General features: G+C 41.4%; 1 protein-coding gene and 1 pseudogene across 1 annotated transcript in view; one reads left to right on the top strand and one right to left on the bottom strand.

Annotated features, from left to right (window-relative positions):
• Positions 1 to 24,198, top strand: part of MSN (moesin) — a 57,551-nt gene extending 33,353 nt beyond the window's left edge. Inside the window, exons 2-13 of the mRNA XM_004695171.2 lie at positions 1,771 to 1,854; positions 9,519 to 9,614; positions 10,713 to 10,987; positions 12,266 to 12,349; positions 12,888 to 13,034; positions 15,440 to 15,536; positions 16,524 to 16,687; positions 18,306 to 18,436; positions 18,686 to 18,846; positions 20,819 to 20,911; positions 21,226 to 21,450; positions 22,007 to 24,198. Coding sequence (XP_004695228.1) covers positions 1,771 to 1,854; positions 9,519 to 9,614; positions 10,713 to 10,987; positions 12,266 to 12,349; positions 12,888 to 13,034; positions 15,440 to 15,536; positions 16,524 to 16,687; positions 18,306 to 18,436; positions 18,686 to 18,846; positions 20,819 to 20,911; positions 21,226 to 21,450; positions 22,007 to 22,171 — 1,722 coding nt within the window. The 3' untranslated portion in view covers positions 22,172 to 24,198. The remainder of the gene's footprint in view (positions 1 to 1,770; positions 1,855 to 9,518; positions 9,615 to 10,712; positions 10,988 to 12,265; positions 12,350 to 12,887; positions 13,035 to 15,439; positions 15,537 to 16,523; positions 16,688 to 18,305; positions 18,437 to 18,685; positions 18,847 to 20,818; positions 20,912 to 21,225; positions 21,451 to 22,006) is intronic.
• On the bottom strand, positions 4,264 to 6,749 carry LOC105854556 (annotated as a pseudogene).
• Positions 24,199 to 25,203: the final 1,005 nt, after the last annotated feature.

Raw genomic sequence — 25,203 nt, 5'->3', positions numbered from 1 at the left:
ATCTTATGACTGTAGCATAAATTAAGTTTGTTACTTAAACAAAAAAATATCCAAAATTTTAGTAGGGGAAATTTGCTTTTTGATGTAAGAGATATTTAACATTCGTTTAAATTGTGAAGTTTAGAACCAAAACCCTCTCTTCCCCACTTACTAGTGATGCAACTTTAGACAAATATCTATTCTTCATTCCAGATGTGAAGCTAACACTCTCTACTTTACAGGGCGATTGTTAATAATAAATGGGGTAGTATAGATGAAATGCCTAGTGATTACTTGTTGGGTCCCAGGATGAGCCTCCCCAACCACCCCCGGAGCTTAAGCACAAGATCATAATAGGAAGAAGACATCTTGCCACCTGTGTGAGTGGCTTAACCTTTGGGCAACTGATTAATATCCACCCTGATCGCAGTAGCACATGTGAGGGAGATTTCCTCCTGCCCCCAGGCCAACTTCCTGGGATTAAGGATATAAAAGGGAGGTTGGAAAGGATAAGAGGAGAGAGAGAACCTTTTGCTGCAACCATCTAAGTGTGCTGACTCTTCAACCCAACCTCGACGTCCCCCGCGCAGACTCGCAGACACGTATCCCTGCTGTGCGGGCACGGCAAGTACTAAGTCTCCATATGTGAAAGCTGATGTTTGTTGCGGCTGTTATTTTTACTGCCATCAAGTTTTCTGCCAAAGGAACAAATAAATCTCTACTGATGAGATTTCAGCTATTGTTGACGTAGGTTAGAGGATCTATTTATAAAGGTGTGGAATACTTTTTAAGTGTCTGTTAAATATTGTGGGTGGCTCCCTGTTATTTTCATCTGAGTCTATCACTGTCTATCTCTATGCCATTCATACCTGCCTCTGCTATGATCTCTTTCCTGTCTTGTGGCTGGGTTGGCCAATGAGACATAAATTCAGGAAACATTAACAATGCATGTCAGTATATGGAAATATAGCTATTAATGCTGAAAAAAAAAAAAAACCTGGTGATCACCTACAGTAATTGTACTATTCTAACCTCTTTTTTTTTTTAAGATTTATTCATACAGAACTGGGGTACAGGCCAGAGATGTGGAGGGTGAGAGGATTCACCAGAGACAGAGTGGGGAGCACAACAGGCAGATCGACGAAGTACACTGCTAAGGGGAGCAGCAGGCGGGTCAGGAGAGGTCTGCCGCGCCATGTGGATCACCTCGGGGGCAGGCGGGGATTGAACTCATGCAGAAGTGGCTTAAGCTTCTTAGTGCTGTGCTTCAACCCACTGCGCCACCAGGGAGAGCCCTCTTCTAGCCCTCTTACCCCCATTCCTATCCCTGTACACAGAAAAAGAATAAGACTTATCCAAGACTGTAGATGGAACCAGCTGCAGTGCTAGACTAGGAACCCGATGTTCTTTATCCTGCCTCAGGAATGATCAGTACTTAGACTGTCCAGACTGTAGATCAGAATTGGAAGAATGCTATGGGCTGGGTTTGGCTGATATAGGTGAGGAAGGCTTTCTGGACACCCTTGCTTCCTTTTAAGAGTATCCTGATTTCCATCCACTTGTTTGCCCCTGGCTCTGAAACTGGTTTATCATCATCTTTAGGAAACTAGTTGGGATCAAGGGCTGAGCTGGTTAGTTGTTTTCAGTATTCTCTCTTCTTCTACCACAATATCTGACTTGCTCAGGCCCTTAGCATCCTCTTCCCTTGTTTATGATTCAACAGATATTTGTCCTAGGTTCTGCCACGCACATAGCGAGAAAACTAACTTGATTCCTCTGATCTCATTCTAGATCAATGTGCGTGTGACCACCATGGATGCAGAGCTGGAGTTTGCCATCCAGCCCAACACCACCGGGAAACAGCTGTTTGACCAAGTAAGGGAAGCACTCATTGCCTCTTAATCTCTTCCACTTCTCCCAGTAGCTTTCCGCACAAAGCCCCCTTCTTGGGAATCTGTTTTACTTGCCCCTCCAAGATAAATCAAAATGAAGGCTGATCTCAGTCTTACTAACAAAGGAAGCAAGCTTGACTTGGGCAGACTGTACCCTTGGATAGTCCTTAATTAATCCTATTGCTGGTCCTGAATGTGGGAGAATAGAGAAATGGAGTATGTTGCTGCTAAATGCTCTAAAACCATTTATACATGAACATTTATCTCAACTGTGAGAAATACAAGTGATCTTTCCTGCTTTCTAAAGGTGAGGCTCAGAAATTAGCTACATCCAGGATCAGCTGGGATTTGAACCTGACTTTATCACTGGACCACATGGTCCCTGTCAGTGTCATTTTTTTTTTTTCTTCTTTGTAGAAAGGGAATCAACTTATTCCTCCTGAGGTAATATGATCTTTATTTATTTCAAAGAAATATTGTGACTTAGGTCATCACTGGGAGGGTAATTACTTACTGCAGGTATCCCATGCAGATAATGATGTTTTTTTCCCATCTCAAGTCCAAGGGGTATCCCTTTACTATGAATTACCATTATCTGTAGAGATGTACTATATAATATAACAGCTAAGTAGGGAGCACAAAATCTTAGAGCATTCAAAGACTCTCCAGGAGCCAAGGCAATGTGAACCTGTGACTAGAATTCCAGAGGAAAACATGGGGGCTCCCATTCTCAGAGGCTGAGATCCTTCTAGATGCATTGTTAATCCCTTTCTCTACCAGCCGCTGTTGTCTAGGATGTAGAGATTGCATGTCATATTCACAGATGTTTCAGGTCCTCCTGTTTATCTTTTGTACTCTGAGTCCCTGTACTATCTGAAAGCTTCACCAGAGTTATAAAGGGGAAGGAAGAAAAAGAAGGAGGTTGTGTTCAAATGAGCTAATTCTGTTAATATTTCTGACAGGTGAAAAGAAAAATATGAGAATGGAGATGAGGGTGATAGGGGCTGTTTTCTATTCATAATTCTATGTGAACAGAATGAAGGGATGGCTGGAAATCTGAGGACAACTTGTGCATGTGTGCAGCTCAAGTAATGTCACATGGTAGAGTGACATGGTAGATGTTAACAGCTAATATAGAAGAGAGTTAACATTTGACCGGGGCTTACTGCATGCTTGGTACATGACAAGTATTTTGTATATCATATCCTTTAATTCATAAAGTACTATGAATGCTGGAATTACTACTAGTTCATTTCACAGAAGAGGAAACAAAAACTTCATTATCTTAACTAGGTCTTGGGAAAAATTTTGAATCTCTCAAGAGATTGGTATTCTCAAGATTTTTGTGAGTTTATGAAAGTTTATAATAGTTACACATCATCTTTTACACCAAAACTCATTACTGTCATTTGTAAGGATATGGAGATTCAAAAGGATACATTAGAAATAGGTGAGAAAGATAATAAGAAATAGGACTTTTGGCATCCACACAGCTTTGGTGCAAAGACTTCACCAGGGCATTGAAGACTAGTTCACCTCTCCTCCCTGGTCCAAGGCCTCTCCCTCCCACAACTATGCACTATCAGATCCTCCATCAGGCCAAGAAACATCCTACTTTGATCCCTTTCTTTACATTTTTTTGGAGCCAAATGTACTGAAGCAGCACTGTATTATCATCCATCTGGCTTTGTTTGATCCAGATGTCAGTTGGGACAGCAGGAATTACCCAGAACTCTGGAACAAATTACCCAGTGATCAATACAAGTCCTACTCAGTATTCAACAAAGTGAAGTAAGAAGTTCCAGATTTCTAAATGAAATATTTCACATAAACACGCTAAAATGAAGGTCTTCTAGAAAGCCATCTACATGATTCCCCACTTAACCAAAAAATACTTTCCTGTAAATGCATGTGTAATGTATTGAGGTTTACAATGATTAATAAATATCTGAAACATGGAAGAAAAAAACGACTACAAATAGACAAATGTTATGTGAAGTGTCTTTGATGTTTTATTTGTGAAAATACAAATTAGGGGAATTTTTTAAAACACACGATAACTACAATTAAAGTAATACCCTGGTGTTCATATAGTTTGTAAGTGAATATAATGCTAGCCTAGAATAACTGGATACATTTTAATTATATTAATGTTTTGTATTCTCTTTGCATATGGATTTTTATATTGGAGAGCTTTTGAAGAGACAGCCTGGTGAAGCCCAAGGGCACTGATAGAAAGTTAGAAATCTTGGATCCTAGGACTCAGTTCTACCACTAACCTTCTATGATACCTTACATATTTTTTTATATACTTTTTTTTAGTTCTTCACAGAGAAAATCCTTTAATTGTGCTGTCCCTGCCCCCTCCCCAGGGCAGTGCTGGCCCCACTTCTTAGGCTGCTTGTCCTTGCTTTCCCTGGGATGACGAAGACACCTTGACCTTGTCCACGTCCCACCCCATCTGATTCTCTGGTGGCACTGCCACAAAATCAGTGTCCCCGGGTGCCATCGGGCGCAGCAGGCTAGGGGTGCCAGGGGCAGGTGGGTGTGCACTAGGCTGTGGAGCTGTGGAATGTGCAGCCGATGGTGCAGCTTCAGGTGAGCGTACTACTTGAGCAGACACAGCACTGGAATGGCCGGGCCCCTGAGTACAGACACAAGTGGGTCTTGAGGTTGCTGGAGCTGCTGAAGCACTTGTGGCACATTGGACACTTGTGGAGCCACTCCCCCGTGTGCACCATTTGGTGCTTCTGCAGGTGGGCGAACTGGGTGAAGCTCCTCTGGCACAGGGCACACTGGAACGGGCGCTCCCCGCTGTGCACGCACAGGTGGACCTTGAGGTTGAACAGCTGCTTGAAGTTCTTGCCACACATGTTACACTCATACAGGATCCTGCCGTTCTCTTTCCTCAGCGGGTAAGGCAGCATTGTAGTGCCTGCCTGGGACCCTGAAGAGACCTGTTTTGTTGAAGCCACCCTGCCAACCCTCTGCCACCCTGGAGAGTAGGTCTTGGCAATGCTGGATTCTGGGCCTGAGAGGGCTGGGTATGTCCAGAGGCTTGGGAGACCCCAAGGTAGGGAAGCAGGGTCCCCTCCTGGGCACTGTAGTGCCCAGGCTCATCGACACCCCTCAGCAAGCTGGGCACAACCAATGTGGGGTAGAAGGCATCCTTGGGCAGCATGAAGAGGGGGGAACACTGGACAGAAAGTAGGGCTGCAGAGGGCTTACCCCTATTTTTCCCCTGGTTTCCCTATCTGTACCATGTCTAGCTAATCTCTCAATTCTGGTTATCTCTTAAAAACTTATTTGTGGCATTTATTTCTGTACTCCACATCTAATTTCCCATTCCTAATCTTACTGTTTGGATCTTAGATGACTCTTTTCTGCAAAAAAAGAGGGAGATGTTTCACTTGAATAGGTTTAATAGTTGAATATGCTAAGGGCTAGAGAGGGGAAAGCTACTTGTCAGGGGGGACATTTTGTTCCTAAACAGACTTCTGACTATTTCTTGAACTAAGAGAGAATGCTGTTAGATCCTTTGCTGCAGAGAACAATATCATTCTGAGTAGCAGCTGTAGATGAGAAGATATCACCCAGTATGGATTTTCTGGTGCTTTATTGTGCGGCTGGAAAATTGAGGCTCCATTGACCTTTCTACCCAGTGTCCTTATACATCTTGCCCTTCTTGAGCCAAATGACTACAACTCCTTGCCTTTATGCTGGGGACTTTGTATGATTGCATTGTCCAGTGCTGTAGATGTTGAGGAAGGTCTAATTTTAGAGCCTAGGGCAGAAAAATCCTTGAACAAAAAGGTTTATTAACTGAAAAAAATGCAAGACCTGGTTATTTTTTTTTTATTGTGTTGATTTGCTTTATGTATTGCTTTATGGTTCTGGGGAAGACCAGATGGTAGGGAGTCCTGGCCAGACTGGTATGCTAGCCTTGAGAGACTTGAATTTTTCATACTGGTTGGAGCGAGGAAAGGGAGAAAACCTGGAAATTCATCTGGAACATTAGCAAGGTTTTGAGAAATACCATTTATTGAATACCTACTATGCACTACCTGGCATAGTACTTTAATCCTCACATTGATTCTACTTATCAAAATTGAAAGAATATTCTCCAGGTAATGTAATTAGGAAGCTGCAATTAGGGGAGTTTCAGATACAGTTAGGACTGCAAAACTGCTTTTCCCCCACTGTACTAAACTGTTTGGATTAAGTGATGCTGATTTGAAAAAGACTCAGAGGTGATTCTCTTTCTCAAGATATCTACAAGGAAGAAGGGTACAATGATATTCTTAAGGTCAAGGAGAAGCACTGAGACACCATAAGTGAAAGCTAGAAGGGAAATACTTTATTCCAGACAAAAAATCATGCATTTGGCACTCTAGGGATCAAGGTCAAATCTGCATACTCAAAGGCTATTGGGGGGATATAATCTCTTTGACTCTAACTTTAGCCATTAGGGAGGAAGTCCATTCTGGCTGGCTTTTGAGATCCATCATTCAAGGAGACCACTTTGGTGGAAGCTCTGAAGTCATCCTGGAACATGGTAGTTGTCTAGCTGATGGCCAGAGAGGAAGCAGACCAGAAAGGAAGCACCCTTCTCAGCACTTGCAATAATTAACAGTCAACAATGGGAAATCATAACTTGAGGAGGCTCAGGACCTAATGGAAATTGGGGCTTACAGTTCCTCCAATTTTCCTTTGTTTCTTACTTACAGCTTGAAAGTGGAAAGAACATTTTTTGCTACAGTGAATTCTATCACAAAACACAATTCTAAAGCTGAGATTATTCAGAGGTTTCTTGATTACCTTTGTGTCACTAGGGGGCAATACTACCACCTGGAGTTCCACTTTGAGAACCTGTTGCATGGTTCCTCCCTAGCCATGATATCTATTGCTTGCTCTACTCTACCTGTCTCTTCCTTTCACAGTTATAGACTTTAAAAGAGATGATATTGCAGACTGAATCAATATTGACTGAAGGTTTACTGTGTTTTCAAGGAGAATTTCTCTGCCTGCCAAACACCATCTAATGTCTTTAGAGAACTTGGATTGACTTCCTTATGGAAGCACAGAAAATACTTACAATTCCCCTCCTACATAGAAGGAGCCTTAGGTTATGTTTAGATGTGGTACATAGAACATGGGATTTAGTTTGAGCCTTGTTCAAATTCTACCCTGCTATTTACCTGTATGACCTTACAGACTTATTCAGCCCCTTAGGAGTTTATTTTCCTCAAAAGATAATCACAGTAATCACAGAGATTTTTTTGTTTGTTTTTTGTTTAAGTAAAATTCCTGGTGTCAGAAGGTATTCTAATGTTTGGTTGCTCTTATTAGTGGCTAACTAAGTAGGTAGAAGTTATGTTGTTGGGGAGGAGTTCCAATAAGGAAGCCACAAAACTGGGAAGATTTTCTGGCTCAATGAAGTATGTAGGATTGGTGAACAATTTTCTTTTCTGCCTAATTTTTATCTTACAAACTAGCTGGCAGTATCCCCCATCTTATATCATGTAGATGAGAAACAGGCTTAGAGAGGGGTAAAGACCTTTTAAAATCAGATAGCTAAGAAGTGATATACTAGGGCCCTCCCTGGTGACGCAGTGGGTTAAAGCACAGCACTAAGAAGCTTAAGTCCATTCCACATGAGTTCGATTCTCGCCTGTCCCGGAGGAGATCCACATGTCGAGGCAGACCTTCCTGGCCCGCCTGCTGCTCCCCTCAGCAGTGTACTTCCTTGATCTGGCCTGTTGTGCTCCCCACTCTGTCTCTGGTGAATCCTCTCACCCTCCACATCTCTGGCCTGTACCCCATTCTATATGAATAAGTAAATCTTTAAAAAAAAAGAAGTGATATACTAGCTTAAACCAAAGCATGGAACATTTGCGGTTTTCCTAGTGCCATTTCTCAGTTGTGTCCTCTGACCTGCCCTTGGCTTGTTTCCATTCTGAGTGGAGAACCATTTGATTCTTAAATTTAGAACCCCAACTGAGTGTATTCTGTGCCATAAAGCAGGTAGCCACTTGAGCGCAGGCAGTATAGAGGCAGCAGTGAAGGTTTTAACTCCTCCTGAAAATTTTTAGTTGTGTATAGATATACTTAGGGGTGGTTGGTTAATGCAGCTTCTCAGATACCTGTTGATGGAATTTCAGTTTGGCCATTGGCACAGTTTTGCATAAAATTTCTCATGCAGTTTTCCTCTAGAGGCTCCAGCCTTGCTTCCTGATCCTGCTCTGGGCTTCTGAAGTAGCTAATGGTATCACTAGTTTGTTTACTCAAATAGATGAATGGGGGATTTAGTGAGGATTTTTTCAGAGGCAAATCTCTTCCCCTCACTGTTCTCTGTTTACCAGTTCACTATGCTTGGACCCTATTATGATCCACAGAGGGAGTAGGGAGGGGGAAGGGTGTATGACTAAATAGAATCTACAGCCATTATCTTAGAAAACCAAAGTCCCAGTCCTTCTAGGTATATGTGATAGGTTCTGGTGGCACAGCGAGCTGTGGGATGAAATGTGAGCATCAATGTCACTTGTAGATGATACCAATTTTATTATTAAAACATATTTAAGCACTTGAATATAAATCTTGCAGCACTGATCAAGAATAAACCTGAGATTTCAAATATATTTAGATTTTCAGCCACCTACTTGTAGGGTCCACCTACTTGTAGGGTCCCTTTCCTAATGTCCACTAGGTGTAAGCATTTAATACTTTCTGCTACTTAAGAATTTATTTCATGGCAGCTTTGAAAAAGGCTAACTCAGGCTAGCTGAACTGGTTGTTTGGGGTCAATAGGAGCCAAGAAAAAAATTCTTTCTCAGAGATGGAATGGTAGGGGCCATCGTTACTTTAATGTACACATTTTTTCCCACTAGAAATGAGGTTTCTCTTCCCTCGGGAGTGGAAACTGACTGGAAGTAAGCAAAGCTTGACCTCATTTCCAAATTCTAGAATGAGGCCTGATCAAATGGTTCCTAGCACTCTGTGGATTTTAATTGATTTCCTTATAGCCTAGGTCCTGATGTTCTGTTTTATGTATTCTTTTTCATTCTCAACTCTGACTTTAGACCATATTTCCTTTACCTACACTCATTTCCTTACTTTGGGACTTCAGTGGAGGTTGAGAGACATTGCTCATCTCTCCAAGTCCTGAAGCCTACAGAAGTAGAAAATTTATATGCTTATTATTTCTCTGTCTATGCTCATAGAGATTAAAATTCCCTTAAATCTTTCTTTTGATATTGCTTTAACTCTTATTTTGTCCAGCTTCTCAGAGATACTCCAGATCCTAGAACTATTTGGACTTCCATGAACTTCCTCTTATCACAGTCCAACCCATTTCACTAGTGAATGGTGAGGTGCTTAAAGAGAGGCTAAAGAGCTCACTCCTCTGGGGCTGTCTTTGTAGTCTGTCTCATTCCTTTTTAATTCTGGGACCTCTGAGGTAGATCCATTCCCTACCTCAGCAGAAAGTTGCTAATGTCACTTTTTGACTGTTACCAAATGTGTTTTCTTGCCAGATTCTGGGTACTTTATGTACTTTAGGGTTAGAGAACATGTTGGCTCCACTTTTGTGTCCTCTGTGCTTGGCACAGAATAGGAATTCAAATAAGTGTTCTGCGTTTTCTCTTCCAGGTGGTGAAGACTATTGGCCTGAGGGAAGTCTGGTTCTTTGGTCTGCAATACCAAGACACTAAGGGTTTCTCCACTTGGCTGAAACTCAATAAGAAGGTAGCTGTTTACTTTCCTGTTGGGTTTGCAATTCTTTATTCTACCAGATCTTGCTTAGGAGGTAACGTATTCTAGCACCCAGGGTGCATACGACTGTGTTTTTCACTGGATGATCTATTAATCGCTCAATCAAATTAATGGCAGAGGACTCAGCCAAGGCAAAGCTCTCCTGTTTTTCCATTTTGACTTCTAACAGTGAGAACGGCCAGTGTCTAAGAATAAGAAACTCTTCCCTTCCTCTAGATGCACTGACTAGATTACAGCTAGTAGTGATTCTTCAAGAGAGGGGGTTGGTATTATTTTATATTTAATCAAACTCAAGATTTTTGAGATATATGTTAAAACGAGACTCATAGGCTCTGGAACTGGAAAGAATCTTGTAGCGCTGTCAACTGATTTCTGAATCCCATACAGATGCTTCCCTCTTTTCTTAATTTTCTACTCAATTGAACTCTAAGTGGGATATATGAATATAGGTCCACTTTCATTCTCTGCCCCCAAGCAGTATCTGCAGGAGCATGGTAGTCCTCTATCTCAGTATTCTCAAAGTGGAAGACTTTGTGCTTGGAGGTCACCATACTGTCCCTATGCCTTATTTTATTGATTGTGTCTAAGGGATGTCCAACCTTCTGCTGGCAGTTCTGTTTTCCTAAAGAGTAGAAAGACTTTCTGGACAAATACAGAAATGTCAGGAATCAATTTCTCTCTCTAAAAAGCAATCTAGACTGTGCTCTTTCTTAAGCAATTCCTAGGGCTTTTCTTTACTTTGCTGATATTAAGTTTTGGGAACTTGAACATTGGCACTTTCCTAAGCTTAAACTCAGAATTAGGGGGTCACTGGACATACTGTCAGATGGTGGTCACTTGAGAGTTTATGACCATCAGTAAATGATATGTCACTTAAGGAAGAAATTCCCAACAGGAAATGATTATGTACAAAGAATTAGGTCCCTAATACAAGTAATGTCTCTTCTGAATTACCAGGAAAGTTGCCACCTAACTTTTTGGGGATTTTCCCAAATCAATGACCTTTCAGTGTCTTTTCACTACACTACAATCACTACCTTGCCCTCACAGCCTGGTTTTTGATCCTCCCAGGTGACTGCCCAGGATGTACGTAAGGAAAGTCCCCTGCTCTTCAAGTTTCGGGCCAAGTTCTACCCAGAAGATGTATCTGAGGAATTGATCCAGGATATCACACAGCGCCTGTTCTTCCTGCAAGTGAAGGAGGGGATTCTCAATGATGACATTTACTGTCCACCTGAGACTGCTGTTCTGCTGGCCTCCTATGCTGTCCAGTCCAAGTATGGTGACTTCAATAAGGAGGTGCACAAGTCTGGCTACTTGGCTGGGGACAAGTTACTTCCACAGAGGTAAAGTGGTGTACTGGCCACCTGCCTTGGCCAAAGAGGGCTTCAGACTCATATTGACCAATCCCCATTACATAGTGACTATCAGCTGTGTTATTATCCACTGGGATCTGCCTGAATGAAAACCATGTTGTTTTCCTCATAAACACATATTTGTTTATGGCATGAAACTATTGTTTGTCTGTCTCAAAAAGCTTTCTTCCTATTTGTCTGATTACAGAACTTCATTACATTACTGATGGTTATGTAGAGAACTGTAGATGAGTTGATTTCCATCCCCCAATTCCATTTTCTCTAGCTTTTTCACTGATAGAGACCTTTAAGTCAGGGGCTCACAGGGGAGAGAGAATTGTGCAAGTGAAGGATTTAGGGAGCTCAAACAATATTTAATATAGATAAGCTGTGTAAAAAGTTTTTTGCTTTTGTAAACTTCAAAGTCAGATGCTCTCAAATACTCATTCTTATTTCGGCACCACATTAACACAAAAAATGAATAAGGCAGACATTATCCTTTTTTCTTGGACAAAGAAATAGTCACAGAGAGATACTTGCTCTGATTTACCCCATTTCCCATAGTTCATTGGAGGCAGAGTCTGACCTGTATGGACCTTTGGTCTCTTGACTAAGGATACCCTGGTTTTTGTCCCACTATATCCAGTGGCCATTTTCCTAGAATTTTGAATTGAAGGGATAAACTCTACTTCATTTTGGGGCTCACAACCTCTGGAGCTATTACATATGCAAAATTTACTTGCTTGTATTAGGGATAGTTGTTGTACCCTTGGACTCTACCTGAAGTCATTGCTGTTATGTTTGAGATGCTCTTATACTCTGGTAGATCTTAGAGTTTGAAACTTTTTAGTTTCTTCCAAATCCAATTAGGTTTCGTTGCCACTGGCAACCATCTCATCCTTGAGCATGACTCACACAAACTGTTGATCTTACAAGGACCTAAGTTAGAGTGTGCATACCTCCATGAGACCCATCCACATGTCAGCAGATTACTGATACATTACTGCATCAATCTGCTGTGAAGCACAGCACATTATTAGATATGAAGGAAGATAATGTCATTGTCTTTCCGGATCATCTGTTTTTGTATCACTCCTACCTCTTAGGTAGTTCTCCTACTGTTATAATTTCAGTCAGCTTCTTGTGTGACCTCAGTGGACTGACTCTGTTTCCATTTTGCATCAGTCCCTTAAAAAGCAAAGTGATCTTCCTTCTTCCCAGCATTTGGACTTTTTGTTTTAAGTTATTATTTATACATTTTCTTTCCAGGGTCCTGGAGCAGCACAAGCTCAACAAGGACCAGTGGGAGGAGCGGATCCAGGTGTGGCATGAAGAACACCGGGGCATGCTCAGGTAAACCTATCCTAACAATGGTGACCACACTGTCCCTGTAGGGAGAATGAGAGTAGGTTTTAGTGAAAGAAAAGGCAGAGAAGAAGGGAGATAAATAGAACTTTGGAGAGGGAAGTACAGGGATGCAGTTTTATAGGGGAAATTAAGAGATAAGGGAAATTAGAATTGTTATAATGCCATATTTGTATGAGAGAGAGAGACTGATTGATGGCAACTGATAGCCCTAACAATCTTGACTATAAAGAAATGGGAGAGACCTCATACTCCCTAGGGAGCATGTGGGCCATCAGGAATACATCCCATGAAAGAAATGGGGAAATAATAAAGAAAGAAATGGACAAATCATTTGGAGTTGTCTGCTTGAGGAGCTAATCTCATTTTCCTATCATCACCCCATTTGGACTCTGTGTATGCCAGTGTAAGATACTGTCAGAATGAACAGGAGGAAGAAAGTTAATTCTATGGTAGCTAACCTGATTAACACTAGCCTTATTCATTTCCCTTGGGAGCTCTGTAACCCCTCCCCTCTGTTGTTTAGGGAGGATGCAGTCCTAGAGTATCTGAAGATTGCCCAAGACCTGGAAATGTATGGTGTAAACTATTTTAGCATCAAGAACAAGAAAGGCTCAGAGCTGTGGCTGGGAGTGGATGCCCTGGGTCTCAACATCTATGAGCAGAATGACAGGTATCATACTATCAGAGCTCTCTTAGGTTATATGGAACATTTTGACATTTGGGACTCTTCGCTTACCATAGGTAAGATCCTGGGCTCTACCTGAGTAGTTCTTGTCTACTCAGTTTAGTACAGCCGAGGTGATTGAAAATCTACCCTTAGACCTCTGATTCTTACACTGTCCACTCTGGTAGCCACTGGCCATACATTGGCTATCAAGCACCTTAAAATATGTCTACTCTGAATTGAAACATGCTATAAATGTAAACTACACACCAGATCTTGAAGACTTAGTATGAAAAACAAATGTTTTTTGTTTGTAAAATGTCTCAGTGTTTTCCAGTATCTTGTTCAAATGATAGTATTTTAGGTATACTGGGTTAAATCAACTTATACTTAATCCCTCCTATTTTTAGCTATTTTCATATGGCTTCTAGAAAACTGAAAATTAAATAATATGGCTCTCATTGTATTTCTATTGAACAGCACTGATGTAGCCTCTCTTACCTTATCTTAGCCTTATCTCACTTACAAATGTTTTCCCCTTGGTTTGCCCATGATAAGGATGAGGATCAGTAGATTATTGTTCTGTGTAATTTTTGGATCTTAGAGCTCATTATTGTCTTTCTCCAACTTTTTAAATCTTGTGTGGAAGATTCCTTATAAGGTAGGTCTGGACACTACTACAATAGCTAAAATAGCTAAAAACTGGAAACATCCTAAATGCTCAGTGATTTGATGAGTGGATAAAGAGGAGGTGGGATGTTTATACAGTGGAACAATATTCAGCCATAAAGAGATATAATCCTCCCATTTGCAACAATATAGATAAACCAAAAGGGAATTAAGCTATACAGAGAAAGAGACAAACCCCATATGATTTTACTCATGTGATAGGTAAACAAACAGATGAACTCTTAATAAATATAATAAAAATAAACTTCTGGACTATGACTTTTTGGTGGTTATCCTAATGGAAGGGTGGTGGGGTAAATCAGGTAAATGGGGGAAAAGGATAGATTTGACTTTTAGCGCTAAACTTAATGTAAAACGTACACACGTTGATTCTCAATCATGAGCAACTGGAACATAAGGAATGTTATAATTGGTGGTAGGAAGTCCACAGGTAGTATAATTGAGATGGAAAAATGTACAAAATGAAGGATGATGTAAAAAACTTATATATACATACACATATTTTACATTTGTATATAAAACAAAAATGTTAAAAAGTAATAAAATTTATATAAAAATGTATATAAAATTTATATATACATACACATATTTTATATGTGCATATACAAAATAAAATGTTAAAAGTAATAAAATGTTATAATGCAATAAAATAATGAATAGGGTTTGAGATTCTTTTTAATTTCATTTTTATATTTTCTTTTTATTGAGGTGACATTAGTTTTCAATGCTATTTAGATTTTATATATACAGTTTCTTACCTTACCGACTATATATTATCAGACCATGCCAAATATATAGTCAGCATCCATCAATATGCCCACTCTGTTTCTTACTGCCTCCTTCCCCTTTGGTAGTCACTATTCTGTTAATCAGACACTAAGGGCTTGTTTTTTGTTGTTGTTTTTTTTTTTAAATATTTATTTATTTATTCGTACATAACTGGGGTACAAGCCAGAGATGCGGAGGGTGAGAGGATTCACCAGAGAGAGTGGGGAGCAGAACAGGCAGATCGACGAAGTACACTGCTGAGGGGAGCAGCGGGCGGGTCAGGAGAGGTCTCCCATGCCATGTGGTCACCTCCGGGGCAGGCGAGGATTGAACTCATGCGGAAGTGGCTTTAGCTTCTTAGTGCAGTGCTTTAAGCCGCTGCGCCACCAGGGAGGGCCTGTTTTTGGTTTTGTTCTGTTTGATGCTTGTGTTCTTTGTATTCCAAAAATCAATGAAATTATGGTATTTTTCTTTCTTCTCCTGACTTCCTTATTTACTTATTTCACCCCCCCCCCATATTGTCACAAATGGCAAACTCACATCTTGTTTTATGGCCCAGTAGTGTTCTATTTGTGTACATATACATCTTCCTAATCCATTCATCTATCATCAGGACTCTTTGAATTGTTTCCCTATCTTCACTATTGTGAAAAGTGCTGTAATGGACATAACAACTTGGCATTCTTATGAGAGAGATGTTTTAAGGTCCATGCTTCAACCAAAAATACAACAAAACAAACCTCGGAAGTTGGGAGAATAGATAATGTGTTGATTATGATATCAAGAGGTCCTTCGTATACCCTCAGTGCTGGCAACTGACCTTGTGGCTTATACTCACACTGGCTGAATGGGCACTGAATCTACCTCCTTAACAGAGAAGTTGGTGATGGGATGGGCAGATCAGCCATCCTCTTATCTTCTTGTCTTTCCCTTGTCCTGATATTCTTCTACAGACTGACACCCAAGATAGGCTTTCCCTGGAGTGAAATCAGGAACATCTCTTTCAATGACAAGAAATTTGTAATCAAGCCCATTGACAAAAAAGCCCCGGTAAGTGACTCCTCTCTAGCCTGGATAATGCTAGGAAAAAACCATGTTATATTTTTCTCCCCCCTTTTATGGCATTTTTGCTGTCTCTTGTCTCCCTCTGTGTGTGTGTGTGTGTGTGTGTGTGTTTTAATTGCTAATGTGCTCAAAGGTATGTAACAAAGCCAACTGAGATCAAGGGCTTATTTTAAAAATAACAACTGGGACAACTGATGTTCAAGAGATTTAGGTATTTATGTATGTATTTACAAACTGTCTTCTTTCTTCAAAAAGGATTTAAGGGGTTTTTAGGATTTGCTTCTATTTTTATTTTTTTAAGATTTATTTAATTATGCATACAGAACTGGGGTACAAGCCAGAGGTGCAGGGGTGGTGAGAGGATTCACCAGAGACAGAGTGGGGAGCAGAGTACACTGCTGAGGAGAGCAACGGGTGGTTCAGGAGAGGTCAGCCACACAATGTGGATCACACCCAGGGCCAGGGATTGAACTCATAGTGAAGTGGCTGTGGCTAGCTTGTAGTGCTGTGTCCTAATTGGTTGCACCACCAGGGATTTACTTTTAGGAGATTACAAAACAGTCCAACCACCCATACTGTACTTACCTGGAGATTATGCAGTGATTATTAAGCTGCTGAGACCCAGTGGGGTTGATTTCCAATTAGCAGATGGTTATTTCTGATATTTCCAACTGCATTGAAGGTACTTTAGGATGACTTTCATAAGTAAAGGTTAGATAAAATGTGGCTTGATAGAAAGACAACTAGTTTCAGAATTAAGAATTCTGAATTCTAGTCTTGATTTTGCCACTTACCGGCCATCTGATCTTGTGGAAATCACTTCACCATTCTGATTATTAGTCTTCCTATTTGAAGTATGAAGCAATAGGGTTATTTAATCTTTCTGGTGCTTTTGAACTTAGCTTTTCAGAAGACAGACACTCACCTGCCTCTCTTCTTCTAAACTCTTTTTGGTTTCTGGTTTCCCACCAGGACTTTGTTTTCTATGCTCCCCGGCTGCGAATTAACAAACGGATTTTGGCCCTTTGCATGGGGAACCATGAGCTATACATGCGTCGCCGCAAACCTGACACAATTGAAGTGCAGCAGATGAAGGCACAGGCCCGGGAGGAGAAACACCAGAAACAGATGGAGCGGTAGGTGCTGCAGAGCTATATTTAGGGCAAAGACTGGAGCAGGGAAACTTCTTAAAGATGCCAGTTCTGCTAAAGGCAAGCCATGCAACCATCTTGAGAATAAAAGGTCTAGAACAAGGGCTTTATAGGAAGACTACCCCCTCTATTAAACCTTAAACCTAGGAAGCAGAAATAACAAGCCTAAAATTTCAAAGGCTCATAGGAGAGAGTGTCATGTCTTAGTTTCCCATTGTTTGTGACTCTCATGCCAAATACACCAAATTTGAGTGGTTCTTACTAGGCTATCTTACCAGGGTGTGGCAGAAGCAGAAGGCCCCAAGCACTTTTCAAATTGGATTTTCTTGTTGCTTTTGAGTAGAATTGAGATGAGCCACCATAGATTCCCCTATGAAGGAACCTCGGGAAGCTTATGATCTATAACCCCCAATGCATTTGAGTAGCTTCTTGCCACCCAAAATATAGCAAGGCTCAGTAACATTAGCATTAATTCCCAGCATCACTTGAGAGTTTTTTTTTTATATAAAGGCAGGATCTGATACCCATGGATTAATCTGAGTAAGATTCTGTGTGGTCACTTTTCCAAAGAAGATGTGAAGATAGCAAGAAGACACATGAAAACATCCATAGTCATAGGAATATATAAATCAAAACCACAGCAAGGTACTGCCTCATACTCACTAATATAGATATAATAAATTAAAACAAAATAATAGTTTGCAGGAATGTGGAGAAATTGGAACTTGTGTCTATAGTCAATGGAAATGAAATGGTTCACGGAAACTTGGTTCAAATTCAGAAAAAAATTGCTGAGACTAGGAGCTAGATGTGAAAAGAAACCTGCCTGTAAGGACCTCAAAATCTTGTGGGTGAAAGAAACACACACACACACACACACACACACACACACACACTCAAATGTTGAAGGTACAAATGGTATGCTGATCATTCACTCAGTATTGTTGAGCAGTGAGAAAATATCCAACAGACAGTATAAGTCAGTTAATTATGTAATATGTGTGATGATTAAGTGTTTTAGAAAAAAAACAGGAGTGCCAGGGAGAAGAGTAAGTATTCTGAGGGCTCAAAGAGAGAAAAGACATCCTGCCAAGGGAGAAAAGAAAGTTTCCTGAAAGATATGCCAGTGAGTAAATAAATGAATAAATAAATAATTCTCTAGGTTCGTAACAAATTCTGTGAAAAAGGTGCCTCAGAATGCAGGTATAACACTGATGCTGTAGCCATAGAAAATCATTGAACTTTAAGCACAGTATCCCATCTAGAGATTGTCCTGCTATAACTCTATAAGGTAGACAGGGCAGGAGTTATTAGGCCATTCAACAGTTGGGTACTAAGAGCAAGAGCAAAGAAGTGACATAGCTAATATAACCCACTGCGAGTCCAGTTTGGATCTCCTGACTCTGCCACAAACGACAGGGCCTTTAGCATACTGGCCTATACAGGGATATGATATAAAAACAGGATGTAAGAGTAAGGAAGCCTGCTCCCAACTCACAAGGCCTGAATGTGTTGGATAGATTGGAGTCAAAGAGCCTTAAGATTTGAAGGCTTCTATGTGGTCTGGATGTTCTTGTTGTATCCCTTTCTGCTCTTTCCCTAGTGCTCTGCTGGAAAATGAGAAGAAGAAGCGTGAGTTGGCAGAAAAAGAGAAGGAGAAGATTGAACGAGAGAAGGAGGAACTTATGGAGAGGCTGAAGCAGATTGAAGAACAGACTAAGAAGGCTCAACAAGGTAAGGTTCAGAGTTACCTTGGGGATGGGGTTTCTTCAGAGTCTGACTGAGTGAGCTGGAGAACCTTCTACCCGAATTGAAGGCTCAGGCCATATAATCCATATGTGGTACAGATTAGATGGACAAAGCAAGAAGAATGCCCAGAGCTTTCTATCAGCTGTGCCCTGGGGTAAAACATTCTCAGTAAAGAAGCAGGGCACATACTCATCTCTGCACTCCTTAACCACTCTTTCCCCTTTCTCTTCCCAGAATTGGAAGAACAGACCCGCAGGGCTCTGGAACTTGAGCAAGAGCGGAAGCGTGCCCAGAGTGAAGCCGAAAAACTGGCCAAGGAGCGTCAAGAAGCTGAAGAAGCCAAGGAGGCCCTATTGCAGGCCTCTCAGGACCAGAAGAAGACCCAGGAACAGCTGGTAAAGCAACAAAGGAGTCTGGGATTACAGGATCTGAGTTTTCTCCCCTTCGTATATTCACAGCTACCTCTACCTACAGTGCTGACTCTTTCTACAAGCTGATAACTCATTGCTATGGACCAGAAGTATTTGCAGTCTGCCCTAACCCTTTCTTTTGTTCCCTTTTCTTTTCCTTTGGTGATCTATCCAACACACTCAGGTTTTATAAGGAAAGGGAGAAAATAATTTAATGGATCCATGCTTCAGTGTGTCCTACATTTTCCTTTTCCTTATTTTCTCATGTCATCTTCCGAATAACCCTAAGAGATTAACCTATGTGGAATAATATACATGCCCAGATAAGTTAGGACCCAGATAATTTATGACTTGTTAAAATTTACTCATTTGTGGCTGAGAACCCTTTTCTTCTTTTCCTTGAAGTGTTTGCTTGCTAAAATAATAAGCAAGAACTATGTAATGTTTTTTTCAATGGGAGGCAGGGGGTTAGCATTCATATTTGTCAAAGATTTATTTATTTATGCATACAGAACTGGGCCAGAGGTGCAAGGGCAGTGAGAGGATTCACCAGAGACAGAGTGGGGAGCAGAGCAGGCAGATCGACAAAGTACACTGCTGAGGGGAGCAGCAGGTGGGTCAGGATAGTTCTGCTGTGCCATGTGGATCACCTCCTGGGGCAGGGATCTCTAACTCATGCTGAAGTGGCTTTAGCTTCTTAGTGCTGTGCTTTAACCTGCTGTGCCACCAGGGAGGGCCAGCATTCATATATATTTTTAAAATAACATAATAATTTGTTTTACATCATTGTGTGCCTTTTTCTATCTCAGTTGTAATTCCTGTGGGTTTCCCATCACCAAATCACCCGTGTGCCATCACCATAGTCAGTGCACTTCCCTACTCCCATAAAATGTCTCTGGTCTATAGTTGTTCATTATTATTATTTTCTCCCCTGGTCCTTTATACTCCTGTTATGAGTGAAACCATCCGATATTTTCTTTTTTTTTCTGGCTTATTTCCCTAAGAATTATCCCTTCCAGCTCCATCCATGTTGCTGCAAAAGGCAACATGATTGCTGATTCCATTATGTATATATACCACATCTTTTTAATCCAGTCATCTACTTTTGGCCATTTGGGTTGATTCCATGTCTTTCCAATTGTAAACAAAGACCAGTAAGCATGGGGGTGCAGGTGTCTTTTTGAATCAGTGTTTTTTGTGTCTTTTGGGTAGATACCTACGAGTGGGATTGCTGGGTCATATAGAAGATCCATGTTTAGCAGTCTCTAAAACCTCCAAACAAACATTCAGATTTTTATGACAGTTTTCTAAAGTTCTGTGATTTAGAAGTTAAGACCCAAGATCTTTGACATAGGATCTTCTTCTATATTGTTTGGAGTAGGAATACAGAGAAGACCTAATTCTCAAGGGGATGCTTCCTCTGGGGAAGATTTGGCGAATGTGTGAGGATATAAACTATTTCCTTTTGTTCAGATAGCATTGTGACACTTGTGCATGTTTCCTATGCTTGTCCTGGGAAGTCTTAGTTAGTGTAACCTAAACATTCTATTATAATAGGGAAAGGTTTGCCACTCAGGCAGTGACAGAATTCCCCAAATCTTTACCAATCTTTGCCAGTGTACAGTGGGCAGGAGCAAAGAGGGAGGAGCAGAGGAGTAAGAAGACAAAGAGAAAGTAGCAGGAGAGGGAAGGACCAGAGAGTTCATGTTTTCTCAGGAAATGTATGGTCTAAGTGGGGCACTCTGACTTGAAATGGTTTGCAGTCAATAGGGTGCTATAGTACTTACAGTAGGAGTGCTCCTCTGGGCATCCTGGAGGATGTATGGTAAGGGTCTTCAAGACAGCAAGTAGTGGAGTGACAGGGTCTGTATTGGTTCCTCAGAGAAATTGGCACCAAGGACATGTGAGTCCTGAGAACTGAAGTCTCATTTCTCATAAGCTTTGCATTTATCTATAGGCCTTAGAAATGGCGGAGCTGACAGCACGGATCTCCCAGCTGGAGATGGCCCGACAGAAGAAGGAAAGTGAGGCTGTGGAATGGCAGCAGAAGGTAAGACAGAGAACCTTCTTATGGTAAGGAGCACTGCATGCATAGATTCTAGTTCTTTGGTTCCGTAAGTTTTGGCTCTTCATTTCTTCCATATTAGTGGGCACCATGGGAGAAGGAGCATAAAACTTTCTTAAACACTTCCTAGAATTTTCCAGTACCCCAGGGAAATTGGTACAGTTATTCCTATTAGACAGCTGAGGAAACTTAGAATCAGTCAGAAGTGATTAGCTTACATGGTTTTCTAGGCATGTGTAGGATATCACATACTAGCCTGGTATGTTTGCTTAGTTTTTTCCCCCTTTGTTACTGGATAGGCACAGATGGTACAAGAGGACTTGGAGAAGACTCGTGCAGAGCTGAAGACTGCAATGAGTACACCACATGTAGCAGAGCCTGCTGAGAATGAGCAAGATGAACAGGATGAGAATGGGGCAGAGGCCAGTGCTGACCTTCGTGCTGATGCCATGGCCAAGGATCGCAGTGAGGAGGAACGTACAACTGAGGCAGAGAAGAATGAACGTGTACAGAAGCACCTCAAGGTATCCAGGCAGGCCAAAGTTCTAGGAGACAATATGCATTTACTTAGTAGCTCATAGATATCACTAGATCATGAAGGGGATAGTTAAGAGGAGTCTGTCTCAGTGCAGTATGGGATCCTGAGCCTTTCTCAACTGAGAACTTTCAGAGTGGGTACCCCTCTTTTATTAATCGGACTGTAGGCTATCTCATCTTTTTTGGGGGTGTGTCCCATTTTCTACCCATTTACCGCTTATATTCAGAAAAATCTTAGCATACACAATTCCAACTTAAATCTGTTTGGCATATCATTCTTCTTTTAGAGAATATCTAATATCAATGGGCCCTCTGTGATTGTGGCTTTTGTTTTATCTTTGCCCCATTATAGTCCCAGTAGAGCTGGAAATGGCTCACAGAAAACTACGTGTTTCTGTGTGTATCTTTGTATGTGTTGTAGACTAGTAGGTAGTGGTAAGAAAGGAGTGGGTGGGAGAAAGGAAGAGAGTAAGCTCTGTTAAATAAGGGGAGGTAAAAATGAAAATAAGCCATTAACTTGGTGTCCCTTTGCACCCCTCACAGGCCCTTACTTCAGAACTGGCCAATGCCCGTGATGAGTCAAAGAAGACTGCCAATGACATGATCCATGCTGAGAACATGCGTCTGGGCCGAGACAAATATAAGACCCTGCGCCAGATTCGGCAGGGCAACACCAAACAGCGCATTGATGAGTTTGAGTCCATGTAATAGACACCCAGCCTGTAGGGACCCTCTCTTCCCATCTTCCTTGCCTCCTACTCTCACCTAACTCACACTGTGCTGGAGCCACTAACTGGAGCAGCCCTGGAGTCATACCAAGCATTCATTGCAGTCATGGGACCAAGCCTAGCCCCTTAAACCTTCCTAATTACCCCCGAAGACTGGCCCACTGTGGTGTTAGGGGGACCCTCTTCTGTTTATATTTTAGCTAGTTAGAAGAGTCCACTTGCACAGCTTAAAGGGACTTCCCCTTTAATTTGGGAAACATCCCCACATTTGTTCTATGGGAGTCAAGTATGAAGTTAACCCTCACTGCTGCTCTGCCATTCCCTTCCTTTTCAGAATATGTTAGTTTGGAGTTGGATCATCACAGGGCTTAAGAAAGGAGGCAGGGTCTTGGCTGTATGCTATAGGATATCCAGCCGACCAAGGATTAGGTGTCCTAATGTCTATCCTTTTTAGAGTTATTTAGTCTTTGAAATAATTGGAATCTAAAAAGATGTTATGTCATTCTTTCTACCTCCCACATTGGGCCTATTACAAATGCAATCCCAATAAGCCTTATTTCTGAGTTCAGAGATTCAGTTTCTCCCCAGGGGGAGATGGTAGAGATTGTGCCATACAAGGCTTAATCAATGTCCTAGAAGGCTATCGGGACTTCTGTTTAGGCAAGGCTCTATTGAAGATCTTGCTCTAATGAACCTAGTCCTGTTTCAAGCTCTATGAGTAGAGGTATCCCTTACTTATTCTGGGGTTCTCCTTATCTTTTTGTGATCTGCCCCTTCTCATTCTAGCCACTGAATTCCATCTAACTAGAACAGTAGGGATGTTTACCCCAAAACTGAACCAGACCCACCAAGGACTCTTGCCGCAGGAGGGAAACCTTTATACATGATTACAGTATTTTTTCTGCTAAGAGGTCCCTGTCTACTGTCGCATTAGGGCTACTTGTGTCACAGGTCCTGTTTTAAGATCATCCAGGACTTGAAATGGTGAGCCCTGAAACTCGATGCCAGTTGTTTTAATTGGGGAGTGGGTAGAAGAAGCTGAGCATGGTGAGAGAAGCCCATGGCTTGCTCCCAGTTTACAACTCCCTCAGGTGCCTAATAACCCCTTCATGTCACCCCTCCCCAAACTGGTGACTGGACCCTGCTTTTTGTTGACAAACCTAATCTAACCTAGGTCTTGCCATCAGCTGTGCTATTCCCTAGAACTGGACACCAGAGAGCTGTTGGGGACGTTAGCCTGGTTCCTTCCACACCCCACCTCTTGCTTTCAAACCAGGAGCAGTTTCCTTTCTATCTCATGTGTGCTTTTTTTCTTCCTACCAGTATTATATATTCTAGAGGCATCTAATTCAACATTGATTTTTGCATTTCTTGCTAATGTACCTTTAGAAGTTATTAGTCTTGGAACAGAATCATTTCGCCTTCATTCCCTACCACTCACACACTTGGGAAGCTTATATTATAAAATAATATTTTGCCAGAAACATTAATATAAGAAGCTTTCAGTATTCCTGATGTCAGCTGTCACCATAGGTCATAGCAATTCATCCTTAAAGTACTTGGTTTATGGTATTGTTTCTGTTTTGCCTTCTCCCTAGAGTTCATTCAGTCTCCTGAGGGCTATATTGTCCTTCTGTGTAGTACCACCAGTCCAGAACAAACTGAGTTTGATTCCTCCTGTATTCCCACCCTGCTGGACCTTGGGAAATATTTTGTGCATTGCTGTGAATTATATTGACACTCTTGGTAATGTGCCCTATATTGGCTAAAGTCAAACCTGGAATTGTGGGGCAATCATACTACTTTAGAGGCAGTAATCCAAACTGAGGGAGGCTGGGGAGAAAGGTTAGATTTTATATTCAGGGTTTTTTTTTTTTTTTGTGTGTGTGTGTGTGTGTGTTGTTTTTTTGGGGGGGGGGTTTAAAAGTTGTTTTTGGAGTAGTTTATGCTCTACCCATGTTCTATTTCATTGCCAATAAAATTTAGGAAGACTTCACTTTGACTTGATTTTTGTGGCATTTTTATTTTATTTTTTTGGGGTAGCTGTAAGATACTCCATTGTACAGAGCACCTTCCCATCCCAGATTTCAATTTCCTCCTCATTTCAGTCCTGTGGGAAATGGATATAACTATCTTAATTTTTTAAGAAGAGGGGATATACTCAAAAGAGGTAAAATAACTGTCTAAGATTCTGTACTTTTCCACAGCTACAGACCTTTTCCAGTCATAAGAAGACCCTGCATTCACTGACCATGTGATGCCCCTAGCCTCACTTAGCATTGGTAGTTTGTATTTTTGGTGTAACTAGGCCCTTTTTGCCTCCTTATCAAAAAGTTATCTACAAATTTATCTCACCTCTTAACCTCACTCATTGCAGTGCTAAAAACAAGGGGAACAGATAATGGAGGGTAATGACTTCAGGATGGAGGACATATGTATAGACAAAAGCTGTTGGGCATTGCCTTATGGTGTATAAAACATGGCTATTTTGTAGTCTAGATGTATCTTCATTTTATAGTGGTGAAAACAAACCTAGGGAAAACCTGGAATACTCTGACAGCTTCCTTCTTGGTGAGTTAATACTTGTAAGCGAAAGTATGTTAATGTATTTTTTTAAAAGATTTATTTATTCATACAGAACTGGGGTACAGGCCAGAGATGCGGAGGGTGAGAGGATTCACCAGGAACAGAGTGGGGAGCAGAACAGGCAGATCGACGAAGCACACTGCTGAGGGGAGCAGCGGGCGGGTCAGGAGAGGTCTGTCTCGCCATGTGGATCTCCTCCGGGGCAGGCAGGCGGGATCGAACTCATGCGGAAGTGGCTTAAGCTTCTTAGTGCTGTGCTTTAACCCGCTGCGCCACCAGGGAGGGCCTGTTATGTATTTTTGTGTGAATTTTAAACCTTTGTACAATACTTCGAGACAGTAGATTCCAAACTGTTTGCACATTAGAATCTTAAAGATCCCAAAGCCTAGACCACATCCTCAGAGCAAATTAACAAACCTCTAATAG

This window comes from Condylura cristata, unplaced genomic scaffold, assembly GCF_000260355.1.
Source record: "Condylura cristata isolate star-nosed mole 26May11 unplaced genomic scaffold, ConCri1.0 scaffold00056, whole genome shotgun sequence".
NCBI lineage: Eukaryota > Metazoa > Chordata > Mammalia > Eulipotyphla > Talpidae > Condylura > Condylura cristata.
Note: the sequence above shows the minus strand (reverse complement) of the source record. Positions and strands in the feature narration are given on the sequence as shown.